At 43.4% G+C, this 14,478-nt stretch overlaps 1 protein-coding gene across 1 annotated transcript in view; it reads right to left on the bottom strand.

Annotated features, from left to right (window-relative positions):
• LOC115937855 (uncharacterized) overlaps positions 1 to 13,730 on the bottom strand; it is a 31,942-nt gene extending 18,212 nt beyond the window's left edge. Inside the window, exon 1 of the mRNA XM_081818995.1 lies at positions 13,369 to 13,730. Within this exon, the coding sequence (XP_081675121.1) occupies positions 13,369 to 13,730 (362 nt within the window). The remainder of the gene's footprint in view (positions 1 to 13,368) is intronic.
• Positions 13,731 to 14,478: the final 748 nt, after the last annotated feature.

Below are 14,478 nucleotides of genomic sequence, written 5' to 3'. Positions count from 1 at the left end.
CTGGTGGCCTCACGGCCTTCCCTCCCTGTGCCTCCACCCTTCCCCCACCTCACATGCTGCACTGCTTTGGGACTTAGCACCCTAAAGCGCAAATATAATCGTCGCCTCCCCCCCAACCTTAAAATTCCTAATGGTTCTTGAATGCGTGCAATATCGAGTGGAATTACTGGTCTGGCACCAAAGGCCCTTCACAAGCCAGCTCCAGCCCCTTGGCCTCATCCTTCATCTCTGCAGAGCACACGCCATGGACTCCAGAACAAACCGACAGGCTCCCTGCAGGAGAGTTGAGGTTCTCTTACACCCATGAGCCTCTTGTCATGCTCTTTCCTCTGCTCTGGGCTGCCATTCTTCCCTTCTCTGCACGAACTCTTATTCATCCATCAAGACCCAAACCGGCATTAAATTCTGACTATGTCAATAAATGGCACTTGTCACACTGTATTTTGGTCCCCAGTAGACACTAACCTACTTAAGGGCAGAAGTGTCATTTTATCTGTTATTGTATCCTGGCTTCTTGCCTGTAGAAAATCGGCAAATAAACAGGAAAGAGGAGAGAGAGAGTAAAAATCACAAACCTTCCCTAGAGAATGGATTTTTTGTTATATTAAGAGAGTAACTGTAGTATTTCTCTCTCCTAAAAATAACCATAATTCCCACTCCCCACAAAAGACTTATGTTGCCTGTATAATATGGTGGCTGCCCTATTTGAAATTCTGTACTTCTTAGCACCCATTATGTGATTTTGGCCACTTCTTTTGGTTTGGGATCAGTCTCTCTAGATTAGAAAAGAAATTTTTAGATCTTCATAATAAAAAGTTTAAATTGTCTTAATTTCTTAGCACCTTGTTCACTCATAATCAAGATTTATAAATCTATACCTTCTACTTAAAAAAGGAACATGTTTGAATATACTTTTGTGCAAGGAAAAATAATACTATAATATTCTTTTAACTTTTTTTGTTTACTACATTTATTTCTAAAAGGGTCAAGTATTAAATAAAATTATATCTTCCTAGGACATACAATGAGGTATATATAGTCACAGAAAATTTAAATCCAGAGAATTCAGGATTTCAAAAAGTAATTAAGTGGCATCTCCCATCGTGGAATAGTTAATTTTGTTGACAATGGCATCACGAAATTTTATTAGAAATGTCCATGCCTCTAAAAGAAAGAAGTCAAGACATCAATCTCTCCTTGAATAGAAATGATGGGATTCCTCAGCAACTGTTCATTAAACACCACGTTCAAAACACGATACTATAACTATGGGAGACCTTCAGATGAGTAAGACATTTCACTTCCCTCACTGCCCAAGAGGGACAAGAGGATAAATAACTACAATATAAGCCCCATATGATGTGTCATAAGAACGGTCCAAAATGCTCGAAAAGTTCAGAAGAAAAAGACATTCTATCCAATTGAGAGATCCAAGAAATTCTTCTTGCAAAGAACAAGACAGAAGCCCTGAAGAATAGCTAAGATTTTTTTACAAACAGAATTGAGAAAAAGGCCATTCCAGGCAGAGGAAACAGCAGAAACTGAGGCAGAACATGGGAGGTCAGTTTGGGCCCTGCGAGAGGTCTCAGTGCAGCATGTCAGCTCACTTCTCATCCTCGGCCTTGCTCACTCCCACTGCAGTGCTTCCTTCCACCTCATGCAGAGTCCGTCCGAGAAAAGCTAAAAACATAAATGGCCTTCCTGTTCCCAAAGGATTCTGGGCTCGGTCCAGCGGGCAATGGAGAATAATTACAAGTTTTTGAGCAGAGGTCCTACAAGGGCAGGGGAGTGCTTGAAGAAATGAATCTGGCAATAATGTATAGAAATGGAAAGGAGAGACCCAGATACTGCAATGAAAGAAACAGGGTAAGGATGCTGAACTGGTTATTGCTACATGTTTTGGTAATAAACTCAAAAAGTGCAACCAGGAGTTTGAAACAATGTATATTGCTTCTTGGGTACCTAAAGTCCCATAGAAAATATATATTTAACTCCTGAAAAACCTTACAATCCCATTCTCATCTTCTCTAATTCCTCTTTATAATAATAATAATAATAAATCTGACTCTATTTTTGATGTTTGACCACTGACAGCTTTCAAGTCCAACCACTCCCCCTTCTGCCTCACATCAGTGCAAGCTGATTAGAAAGCCGGGGAATGCCTTCCTTTGTGCTGGTGGGGAGGATAAAACTATGCAAACCTCTCCCATGCACAGAAGCCCTCGACCAGCCCCACTCCCAACTGCAATAAAAACCAAAGCCACTCCCGCCTCCCCTTCCTTCACTTTTATGTGAGTAAGAAATCTTCGTGCCCTCCTTGGTGTGTGTGTGTGTGTGTGTGTGTGTGTGTGACCATCAGTCCTAACATCCAAACCGACTGTGGGTGGGTAGGGCAGGGGTCCATCCACTCTCCACGGAGTAACCACAAACACTCTTAAATAGTGAACTACTGCAATGTCCTTACTGTTCTAGATGAGGTGTGGAAAGATGCAGAGAAGGGGCATGATGGAAATACTGGAAGGGCTCCTGAGCTCCAGAAACATCTCCTTGGGGGATACCTGCCCCTTGATTAAATGTCCTGTGGTTTGACTAGGTTGAATGGGCATATACATTCACTCAAATATCCAATCATCAACTTTAAAACAATTCAATGTGTGTTTGGTACATGCTTGCCCCAGCCTCTCCCCACTGACTCACCCTAACACATAGTCACAGGAGCTACGTGCTTAATTAATTCCCCCATACCTACTTGATTTCAATTAGAAAAAAATCTCAGCACAAGTTGGGAAGGAAGCACAATTAAACATTTCCCTCTCTTAAAAGTTCTGAGTTACAGTGCTAGGGCAACTGAAAGGCAGAATAAATAATAACAGAATAAGTAATAACACAATGATATTCTTCAAATAGCAGTTTAGTTATAAACTAGATGCTAATCTTGATTTTTGCATAATATAGCATGTATTCCCATATCTTTTCAGGCATACCTACATCTATCGAAAGGGCACAATCATGAAAAACAGCATCTTCCTCAAAAAGAGTTTAGAAAATCATAATATTAACTACTTACACATCTTTAGCTGCTCCTGCAGGGCCTAGGGGGGAAAAAAAGGTTTTGCATTATTGTGCTAGAATTAAGACAAAAATGTGAAGCCCAATACCCATCTAAAATAAAGTTCTAGAAAAGACAAGTTGAAAACATGCCTTTTAAAAAGATCATTTCAAAAGAAAGAAAGAAAAAAGAGTAGGAAAGCTATTACATTCAAATCTTACGTTTTGAATTTATTTTGCCATTTTTAACAATTCCTATAAATTATAAGGTGTCGGTTCTGGAAGGGATTTTACAGATCACCTAATCCAATCCCTTCATTTTACAGATAAACTGACAGAGTCGGGAAGTATTTTCATTTCTAAGTCACACGCCCTCTAAGCTGGTGTCCACATGGCCTTGTTCTAAGTCACACAATGCACTAGCCACAAAGCGAAGTGACGTTACAAGACAGAGAGAGGTGATATCCTCAATTAGAAGTCTCAAGGATACCAGCCCAGCTCCAAAGGGAGTTACATGCATTTCTAACTCTGCTCCGATTTGCTACTGAGCCCCTCCCCTTGTCCCTGCTTCCCACCCACATGCCAAAAACAACCCGTCTCTTTCGGACCCCATGCCTATCATTCATCACAGATTCTCTGCCACACATGTTTGGTCCCATTTCCACACTTCCTCCTCCCACTATCCTCATCTGAGCGACACAGACCTTGGTTCCATCTTTAGTAGGTACATAGCATTAATTGTCTTTTAACCTCTTAAAACCTCACTTCCCTCCCTTGTGTCAAATGAGGATAATAAGAGTACCTTTTTCAAAAGTCAATGTGCAACAGAGAGAATAAATGAAATGACCACTGCTAAGAGAGTTATTGAAAATGGAGCTGGGAGGACACTGAGGAGGCGGGGCTCATGCACATCTTCTGTCCCAAATTCTCAGAATTCTTTTTGCTGAACTCAGCTAAAAGCCAAGGCATCTATTTATGTCATAACGGACATAAACGGACTTTCTCTCTAACATGAGTGCTAGCAACCAATCACACAGTTTAATGTAACTGTACTTAAACCAGGGCCAAACACCTTTTCTTCAAAACAAGTTATGTAAGTCTTCTCTTTCTTCTTAAAAAACTCTAACCTCCTTTGTCTCTCCAGAGCACGTTTTCAACTTCGTTTGAATCCCGTCTCCTGGATTGCAATCCCTAAGACCCCAAATAAATGCACATATGTAATTTTGCAACTTGCAGTTTTGTCTTTTGTTATTTGACATTACTGTGAAGATTTGTTTTTTTAAAGATGCATGTCAACACTTAGCACGAAGTCTGGTAGATAAAAATAGCTCACTAAGTTGTTATTATTAGCAGTAAATTTAATTAGAAATTAATATCTCAATTTCCGTATCTACGAAATGGGAATTAAAATAACCTCTACCCAAGTCACAGAGATGTGAAAAGAAAGAAAGATGTGCTACACAGTAAGCAAATGAGCCTGCAGGAAACGTTATTGCCAAAACTGCAAGAACTGTACCCTGGTGATATTAAGATCCGTTAATCTGCAAATTCAAAGCAGAGGATAAAGATAATAAACACTATGCCTCAAACAAATTCTTGTAAGGCTCTGGCCAAACCTTAACTTTGTAACAAACCTCATTCCTTTCTTTAGGGAAGATTAACATTTCTATGTCACAACTATCATTAAAATTATATAAATAAAAACTGCTTTGGGGCGCCTAGGTGGCACAACCAGTTGAGTGTCCGACTCTTGGTTTCAGCTCAGGTCGTGATCTTGGGGTCCTGGGATCCAGCCCCACATCGGGCTCTGTGCTCAGCATAGAGTCTGCTTGAGATTCTCTCTCTCCCTCTCCCTCTGCCCCTCCTGCTCATGCTCTCTCTCTCTCTCTCTAAAATAAATAAATAAATAAATAAATAAATAAATAAATGCTTTGGAATCTGAGATCATAAAACAAAACAAAACAAAAATCCTAAAATTGAAAAAAAAATCTTAACATAAGAACAAAGGAGCACTTTGATAGGAAAAGATAAGCAAAGGATTAGTAACACAAAAAACCTGTGCAGATGAATATTTTATTTCAGAGTCAAAACAAGCATGAAAATCTGGAAGAAAGTCTAGAAAGAAAGTAATATCCTGATTTTCATATTTTCATGTTCATGGGAAAAGTACGGAGAACGTTCCGGGGTTTTGTTGTGGACAGGGGATGGGAGAGCCAGAGGGATTACAAACTCTGATTCTGCAAAGTCTTACAGAGAGAAGAAAGCAGAGATCGTAATGAGGACAGTGAGTCCTCAGCAGAGAGATGAAGGGCCATCGAATACAATCCACAGCAAGAGCAGAGGGGACAGAAGCCATCCCACTTCATCTCAGGGGGGGCCCAGGGTGGCAGAGAAAGAACAGCAGGGAACAGGAAGGCAAAGACCCACACAGAGTCCTTGCTCAGATCATTCAACCAAAGGTCACGAAATCAGTGCTTCGGTTTCTAATACTGGGCAGGTAAAGGCAGCTGAGAAGACAAAGCACAAAAACGTGTGTGGAACTAGTTTCAAAACAGCAACATGTTGTCTAATGAATACTGATTTTAATCAGCCACCAGGAACCCTCCATCCATTTCACCTGATTGCTCCCGGCTCCAGGCACCCTCAAAGCTGCTTCCCTGCTGGGATCACCACCTAGCATCCCAGTGGGCCCTGGGCAGATGCCTGGTGTTACCTTCCAAAAGGAAATCAGCACACCATTTCTTCTGTTCTCAAATGTCCCTCCTTTAAAGGGTACCATCTATTTAATACGCGCAATGGGGGTGGGCAAAGATGTCAGAAACTACATCCAGTATACGCGTGACTGTAATATGGGCTCCGTTTTTTTGTTTTTTTTTAAAGGGAAGAAAATGTGCATCTTCTAGAAGCAAGGGAGCATGATATTAATGATCAGCTTATAACGAGGACAGGTAGAACATGACTCCCGAACATAAAACTTCTCAGAGTAGGGGAAAAAAAAATGTGTAATTGTTAGAAACCCTTGGAAAACTATCAGAATACGTAGGTATATAAAAGGTAGAATATCTCTTTGTTCTGCAAAAGTATAAAATCATAAAATTAATAAACAGAAGAAAAATTATTATTACCCTCACTACAACCTTGTAATCACACTTCACCTATATATTGATTGTAATTAACCAGATGGAGATCTCTACTCTAGAGAATTTATGCAAAAAAACACTTTATCTAGAACAATTCAGATAGTGGCAAAATCCCATTTGCTTTAAGTTGTGTTTATGGTTGTGTGACTTACCCTTTGCTAAACAAATATTTATAATGGTATCTAATTCTTTCTAGGCCCCTGGGATAGAGCATTGATTCCTGTTAGCACCACTCCATTCCTGCCAAAATGACTTTTTACTGTTTAAACATAGCCTTGATGTATTAACATAATGGCTTAGAAGACACAGAGATGGGGGAAAGGTAACGCTTCTTGTAGAATGAAAGCACCACAAAGTACATAAGACTAAAGATTTGATGATTATATAAAGAATGATAATTTTAAGTATCTTCCTAAAAAAGAAAAAGGGGGGAAGGTTTGCTCTCAGAAAAGTATTATATGCAGTTTCAGTGACAAAAAAAGTAATTATAAATGGTTAGAGGTCTGTAAGGAAGAACATTTCCTTCTGAAAAGTAGGAAACAATTAAACATTGTTGGTTGTTCAAAACATCACTTCACCATGACCGTGTATATGTTTTACTTTACGCACTTCAAAAGATTTTAATATTTTGTTCGAGTCTCAAAGTCAAAAGTCTCCGTCACTTAAAAATACATAGCAAACCCAATTTATCCATGGGGCGCCTGGGTGGCTCAGTCGTTAAGCGTCTGCCTTCGGCTCAGGTCATGGTTCCAGGGTCCTGGGATCGAGCCCCGCATCGGGCTCCCTGCTCTGCGGGAGGCCTGCTTCTCCCTCTCCCACTCCCCCTGCTTGTGTTCCCTCTCTCGCTGTCTCTCTCTGTCAAATAAATAAATAAAATCTTTAAAAAAAAAAAGAGAGAGAACTGTATAAACATAACTGCAGAAAAATAAACAAAATTCTCTTTAATTCTGACAGCTCGTGATGTCTTCTCTGACCCATAATAGTTCCAAAACTACATCATAGTCTCAGTTTGGCCAAAAGAAGTAGAAAAACAGCTCTCAGTTCATCCAAAGCAATGTTATTTTTCAAGAAACCAATAAAAGAACTAGATTCATAAGTCATTTTTTTCAATAAAGGAGAAAAAAAATCAGGTCAATATGTCCTAGAAATATAAAATTCTGTTCATGAATATGGAAGCTCTTGCAGAAAATCTCTTCATTTGCAGGTTGTCCTTGTTGAGCATCTACACTTTAGGGAGCTAAAAATTAATAAAGGCAGCCACATAAGGACAGACATAGATAAGGCAGTGACATCTGGCTATTGTATTATAATTTAAGCCATGTCTACACTGAGCGGTAAGTGGCTTGTGGCTGAACTGACTACTTCACTGAGGTCACCTTCACGACCCCTGCACGTGGCCGTGAGGTCAGTTCCAGGGAGCTGGGACGCATGAACGTCCCGATTCCATCACATAGGTGATAAGTGCCTGGACAGAGGTATTTCCATCTCCCATCATTCACCGTCACTTCCAACATGGAACCTCCAAGAGTGTACTGGTCACCTACCTCTTCCTGCCTTCCCTTTAGAGGCAGCAGAACCTTCCAGTTACCCAGGCATTAGTTTGGGTTCATGTTTATTTCTCCCTCCCATTCAGCCCATCCTCAGCCTGGCTCTCCCAGGGGTCTCTGGCATCAATGCCTCCAGACCCTTCTCACTGCCCTGACCCCAGACAGCCACTGCTGTATGCCCACTCTTTCCTTCTACACCAGTTACAAAAGTCTGTCCCTATATTCATAATAAATAGCATAGTGAGTACTCACAATGTACGAGGCACTGTTCTAAGCACTTTACTAACATTAACTCATTTCATGTTGCAGTCGGTTCTATTCTTACTCCCCCATTTTACAGTTGAGAAAACCAAGGTACAGTTTAAGCAAGTTAGCCCAAGGTCATGCAGCTGATAAATGATAAAAGATGGATTCGAATTTGGGTCTTTTGACACCAGAGCCCACCCTCAACTCCGAGGCTTGGCTTTCCTGCCTGTCTGTCCTCCTCACCCTCCATTCTACCCACTCTTCCTCTCCAACACCCTATAACACACGTGAACTACTAAAGCCAGTCAGGCCAGACTTACTGCCCTGAAATGCATGGAGCCAATTTCTGTCCCTATGATTTCATACAGCACTAAGAATGCCCTCCCTTCCATTATATGCTTATCCAAACATGACCTATTCTTCAGAACCAAATCAAGTGCCACTTCTTCCAAGCAGGCTGCCCTGACTGCCTGAGGTTTTATTTTATTCTCTCAATTGCTGTATCAAGCACACAATTTAGGACATCATTTTGCATCTTCTTTGTTTCCCCAGTATGTTCAATAATAACAACAAAAAAACTTCTTTGCGAGCCAAAAATTCCATTGAAAGTTTGGATCCTAGTCTAGAGGCTGAGGGTACAGCTGAACAAGATGCAGGAGGCTCTCATGAGGCCTACATTTGCAGGAAGGGAACAGAAGAGGCGATGTATAAATAAACAAAATATCAGCTCTCCAGCAAAGAGAGTTTCAAACAGAGAGAAAACAACAAGGGTCAGTTCAGCATGTTCAGGGAACTGAAAGAAGGACGGTGGGGCTGGGGTCTGGGGGTGGCGGCAGGGAAATAGCAGGAGACATAAGTGACTTCTTGGATGCTATCAACAAAATTTTATATTATGTCCCCGATACGGCCTGGGCTCATGCTAAGCACAGTGGCAACATCTCAGTCCTACCAAACCATTTAGAGATGTAAATTAAGGCTGGACCACAGAGCTACATCAAGAGAAGAGAATGCAATTATCTAGCCAATTGAGGATGAAGAGAAAACTAATCTAAATAATTGGACCCAAAAGGATTGTATTAACTCCCTGGGTACACTGACAAAATAGGATAAATATTAAACTCCTCCTCTTCAGACTATTGTTATATAAATAGCAGAAGAACCATTACAGAAACATTCTGACAATAAACTGCCATGGAGTTATGATCAGACAGTTGCCAGTTACAAATCTCTGATAGAAAAACTACAACTAAAAAATTCAGTCAGCTCTCATGAGCAGAATACATCTGAAATAAGTCCTCTGCAGCAAAGAATTTCTACAGCCTTAGCCTGTATTGACATAGGCTATTGTAAATATTTGGAACCATCCAAACATTTTAAGGGATTTTCTGGTTTACCTGAAAAGAGATTGCCTGGCTTACATTACAGACTTGCTTACCCATCTATATGTATAAGTGTATAAAAGGGAATGGCCGACCTGTTCAGATCATTAGCTCAACCGCAGGGCTGCTCATTTCTCTGCCTAAAAAACCATATTCAAGGAAAAACGAGGGGACAGAGAATCTGCTGAGAGAGAGAGGTGGGGCTGGAGAGCAGAGAGAAACAGATCAAGAGCTCCCTGCCTTATAGAAAATGCAACACTTTTAAAATGGATTATTTAATCCAGATGTTTCTCTATAGTTTAGGGGCTAGACTCTATGCAGGACAAATACAGTAAATCTTCACTGAATGGAAAATAGAAGAAGTCCTCCTAATACAGTTCTAGGTTGGGGAAATCAAATTCCTATGTTGAGAGAGTGACCTTACTAAAACACGAAAATGGAGAAAGCTCTCGTGCAAATGAAATTGTTCTCATGACCCCATCTGGACCGACAGCTCAACTCCTCCCCGAAGCCACCTGTGATTAAACTATATTATTCAACATCTCCTGGGCACTTGGATGTTCCACATGTATTCTATCATACTTTGCCTTGCTATTGTTCTCCAATGGTTAATCTTCCTACCTAGACTATCAGCTTCTCAAGAGCATGAAAGTTTGATTTCGTTCAACCACCCACTGCTGGATGCCCCAGCCTTGCCTTACAAGTTCCTAGTGAAGTGCAGTGCTCTGCATGGAGAGGTGGACTGGGTTCAAGCTTACCATTAGAAATCTTTAGGAGAAATCTAACTGGAATTATTTAGAGCCTGAGTGATCTAGAGGCTGATTTCTATGGCTGTTTGATCATTTTACTGCACATCAGTTTTTCCACCTCTTGGACATACAGAATCAAATTTACTCAAGCACACTACTAAATATCAGTTTGTCATATTAACCAATTTCTCTAGACAAAAGCCAAGAAAGGCAGTTGTTCAGATAGCTCAGGGAGAGGGCAATTATCTCGTTTTACCTGCATTACTTACAGAGTAAAACAGGGCTTATAATGGAGATTTCAGGTTTAAGGGTATTATTATAATGTGCTAATGCACCCTTTGGAAGTAGATTTGCCATGTTCTTGTAGAAAAATGATCAGTGAAAGCCATTTCACCTTCGACATGGTAATATTCCACTATTCTATAATAATTACAGTTTACACAGTGTTTTCACTCTGTAACTCAGAAATGTGAAATGAAATGCCCATAGCAACGCAACCAGCATAAAGCCGAAGTCAAGCTTGAGCCTCACTCTCCAGGCTCCAAGTTCAGCACCCTTCCCACCTTCTCTCTGTACTTTGTTATTTATGTATCTATGGCTGGCTGGATGGGTGGACTGGTTGATTGCTGAAAAGCTTAAGTATAACTATTGAATTGTATGATCCTGGGATATTTCAGGAGTTGGGCATTGTAAAGTACCTGGAGGACAGAAACAACATCTATTTTTTTTTAAGATTTTGTGTTTATTTATGGTGGGGGGGAGTAGGGGGAGGAGCAGAGGGAGAGGGATAAGCAGACCCCACACTGAGCATGGAGCCCAATGCGGGGCTCAATCCCAGGACCCTGAGATCATGACCTGAGCCGAAACCAAAAGTCACTCAGTGACGAACTGAGTCATCTGGGGGGGCCCCCCCCGGGACATCTACTTAATGCATTTATTTCATGCCACTTGGGTTCGGGACCACAAGTTCGCAACTTGGTCAATAGCATATTTGATGCTGATGTCAAAGTTCACAACCAAAAAATATTCAAATACCTTTGCCCTGTGGTTTATTTTTCTTCATCTTACTATTTCCTTTCTGAAACTAAAGTCCTACCACCAGCTGACAGAAAAATTTCAAAACAACAATGACCAAATCCCAAAGCTAGCCAGCTGGACTCTAGCAAGGACATGTTTGGGGAATGACTTCTCAAAGACTAGGGCAGATCCATCAAAGAGGTGATTCAATAAGTCCCTACTCTTCATGTTCCCTCCTTAATGTTTTACAGTCTGCACTCTCTATCTGGTGCTTCCCTGAACAAAAAGCAATTTTTAGCAAAGTGCAAGCTAGAGGAGACAACAACATGCTCTTCCGTGAACTGTCCTTCATAAACAAAACAGGCTGCTCAACAAGAAGGCGTGCACTTGGAGTGGTTTTTTCAATATAACTATACCTCCTTTTATGTAGCAAGGGATGTGCACCTCAGCAAAAAAAAAAAAAGGTCAACTAAATATCTGTAAGGAGAATCAGATTTTCCCATTTTCTGGCATTACCATTTCCAAATTACCTTATCATCACTCTGTTATAGCAACAGTGCCCCTCCCACCTATCCCTAAATCTGACAGGCATTTCATTAATAAATAAAAATGTTAATGAAGTAACCTAGCTCCATTTGAAAGGAAATGTTACAAATCCTTCCTATGATTTTTTTTTAATGTGGATAACTGTTCTTAGCCTTTTTAAAGAGAAGGTGCCCATGCAGTGGATTGCATAGGACCCCAGTGCCTGTTAGATTGAGAGACACAACGCCTGATGCAGGATGTGGCCTGGATACTGTTCCAGGTTTCCATGCAGAGCTTTCTGGCCATTCTCAGAATCTCGTTTGCCCTTGTTGGCATAAGACGCCAACTAGGATAACTAACCTGTCTCACGGTTATATGAACAGAAAAGATTTGTTCTCTGGTGGCTCCCTCCATATCCCAAGGAGGAGAATTTCATTTAAGATGGTAAAGATTATCTTTCAGAGACCAACTTTACAGTGAATCATTACCTGGGTTCATTCACAGCTCTAGGACTAGAATCCCACATATTTTAGTGTCTTCTCGGGGAAAACAGAATATTCCATGTGTAGTTACAGACAAAGAGGAAAAACAAACTTGGCCAATTCACAGAGCAGATTTCTACATCTGATCCCACGAAGTAAATGTCAAAATAAACTTTAAAATAAATAAACGAAAAAGGCTTGAATCTCAAGCGCCATCTTCCACAGATGTCTGGGTTAAGAGAAGAGAAGGCCCAAGGTCACGAAGTTATTGAGAGGGCATCCACCCCAGTCTGCTAGGAAATACTGCAGCATCAGACAGCTGTTTCCGTTTGCAGGTGGGGATGGGAGTTCATTATCCAAAAGGATCCTAAAAGAGGCCAGCAGATATTACTCAAAACAGATCCAGATTCTTAAATCGGGAGACACGAGCTGGGTTAAAAGAGAAGATTGAGTTTGGTAATAAGTCACTTGACACAAAGCCTGGCTGACTGGGGGAATCTAGGAGATCTCGCCTGCCAATCAACAAAATGAAGTGGTATAAAAGAAGTTTTAATATATTTTTCTAATGAAAAATATATGAACAGATCATTGCTAATATTAAAGCTCTGTCACACTTAATCTAAAGCATCCTTAATACTGCAGCTTCTCAGAGAAATCCTACGAGCAACCCAGCCGCTCTCAGGTATCAGGACAGAGTCAGATGAATTTTCAGAGCCCGGCTCGCAGTTTTTCCCAACCCCACTCACACCACCACCACCACCACCAAAAAAAGTCCTGAATTGCTCTACCGCACTTTCCCGTTGCAGCATCAGGGTTCCGACGGGCTGGCGGCGAGGTCCGCGGGGCGAGCGTGGGAGGGGAGGGAGCGGATGCTGGCCACCGCCTGGAATCCTCACCCCCCGGAGGGCACCGGGCTACCCGCTGCAGGGGAGCCCCGCCGCGCGTCCTCCGCGCGCACCCTCCGCAGGATCGCCCTGCAGGCTCCCCTCGTTCAGGCGTGACCGCCCCCGCTCGGGGGAAATGCCCCGCTTCGGGTCCCTCCAAAAAGTGGGCGGCCTGGCCCACCCGCCCCCGCCCCGTCCCGAAAACGGGGACGAGGAGAGGGGGTTGCGCGCCCTCCCTCCCCCGGGTCCCCACCGCGCCCCGCCGCCTCTCCCCTGGCCTCTCCCGCAGCGGCCGCCCGCCCGGCAGACCTCCCCGCCGCCCCCGAGTCCCCGGCCCGCGCCCCCGCTCACCTCGGCCGGCGCCCGCGCTGGTGGCGGTGGAGTTCCCGCAGCCCATCGCGCCGCTGGCCGGGGAAGCAGCGCTCGGGAGCTGGCGGCCGCCGGTCCTGGGGGCGGAGACGGAGGCGGAGGGCGGCGCGCCCCAGACCGGAGGCCGGCGGGGGGCGCGCGGGGCCGGGGGACACGCGGGGCCTCCCCCTCCCGCCGCCGAGGGGTGCGGGCCAGGGCGCTGCTGGCCGGCGCGGGCCGCGCCGGAAGCCGCCCGGCACCCCTCGCCCTAGCCGCGGTCGGGGTCCCAGCCGGACCCACCCGTCACCTCGGCAACCGCGGCGACGCCCAATCCCCGGCCTCCTTCGGGCTCTCCGGCCGGGCATTGGTCGTCGTGAAGAGGGGGCGGGAGTTTAAAGTGGGTTTGGGGGCGAGGGCGAGGCTGGGGGCGTGGCCGGCGCGGGCAGCGGGGCGAGGCAGCAGGGCCGAGGATGCTCGCCTACCCACCTCCACGCCCTCTTTGCCTTTTCTTCCCCACTTCCCTTCCCTGCTTCAGGATGTGGGCAGGAGGGGAAGCGGCAGAAACACCTATTTTGCATACAGTGGGCGCCCAGTAAATGTTATTGAATGATGATATTCAGGTCTGAAGTCAACACCGAAATCCCATTTCTTCTTTAACAGAAAGCTAATGGAGCTCTGTTCCCCAACACACTTTGACTAGGAAAGAGCATGAAGTCTTCCCTAGGCCGGTCATATCAGCCTACTCCACTTTCATTGCATTTGCTGCAATTCTGATAGCCTGCAGGACCTTCACTCACTTAATGACAGAACTGTGAATTCACTTGGCATCTTTCAACCTAATATTTGGGCAAGTGTTACTGGAGTCAGACTGAGTCACAATCCCTGCTCTGCCCCTTAATAATTGTGTGACCTCAGCAAAGTTACTTAACCCGTCAGTGTATCAGTTGTTTTACCTGTGAGATGGCGGGAATAACTGAAGCACATGTAAACACCTAACACAGTGCCCGATCCCAAATAAATGCCAGTTATTCTTGTTCTTAAGTCCTATTAGAATTGAATAATTATTCCCTGAAGGTAAGGACTGATTTATCATAGCATCCTCCTGGCTCATAG

Source organism: Leptonychotes weddellii, chromosome 5, assembly GCF_054177405.1.
Source record: "Leptonychotes weddellii isolate Sample4059 chromosome 5, ASM5417740v2, whole genome shotgun sequence".
Taxonomy (NCBI): Eukaryota; Metazoa; Chordata; class Mammalia; order Carnivora; family Phocidae; genus Leptonychotes; species Leptonychotes weddellii.
The sequence above is the reverse complement of the archived record's forward strand: the minus strand, read 5'-3'. Positions and strand labels throughout refer to the sequence as shown.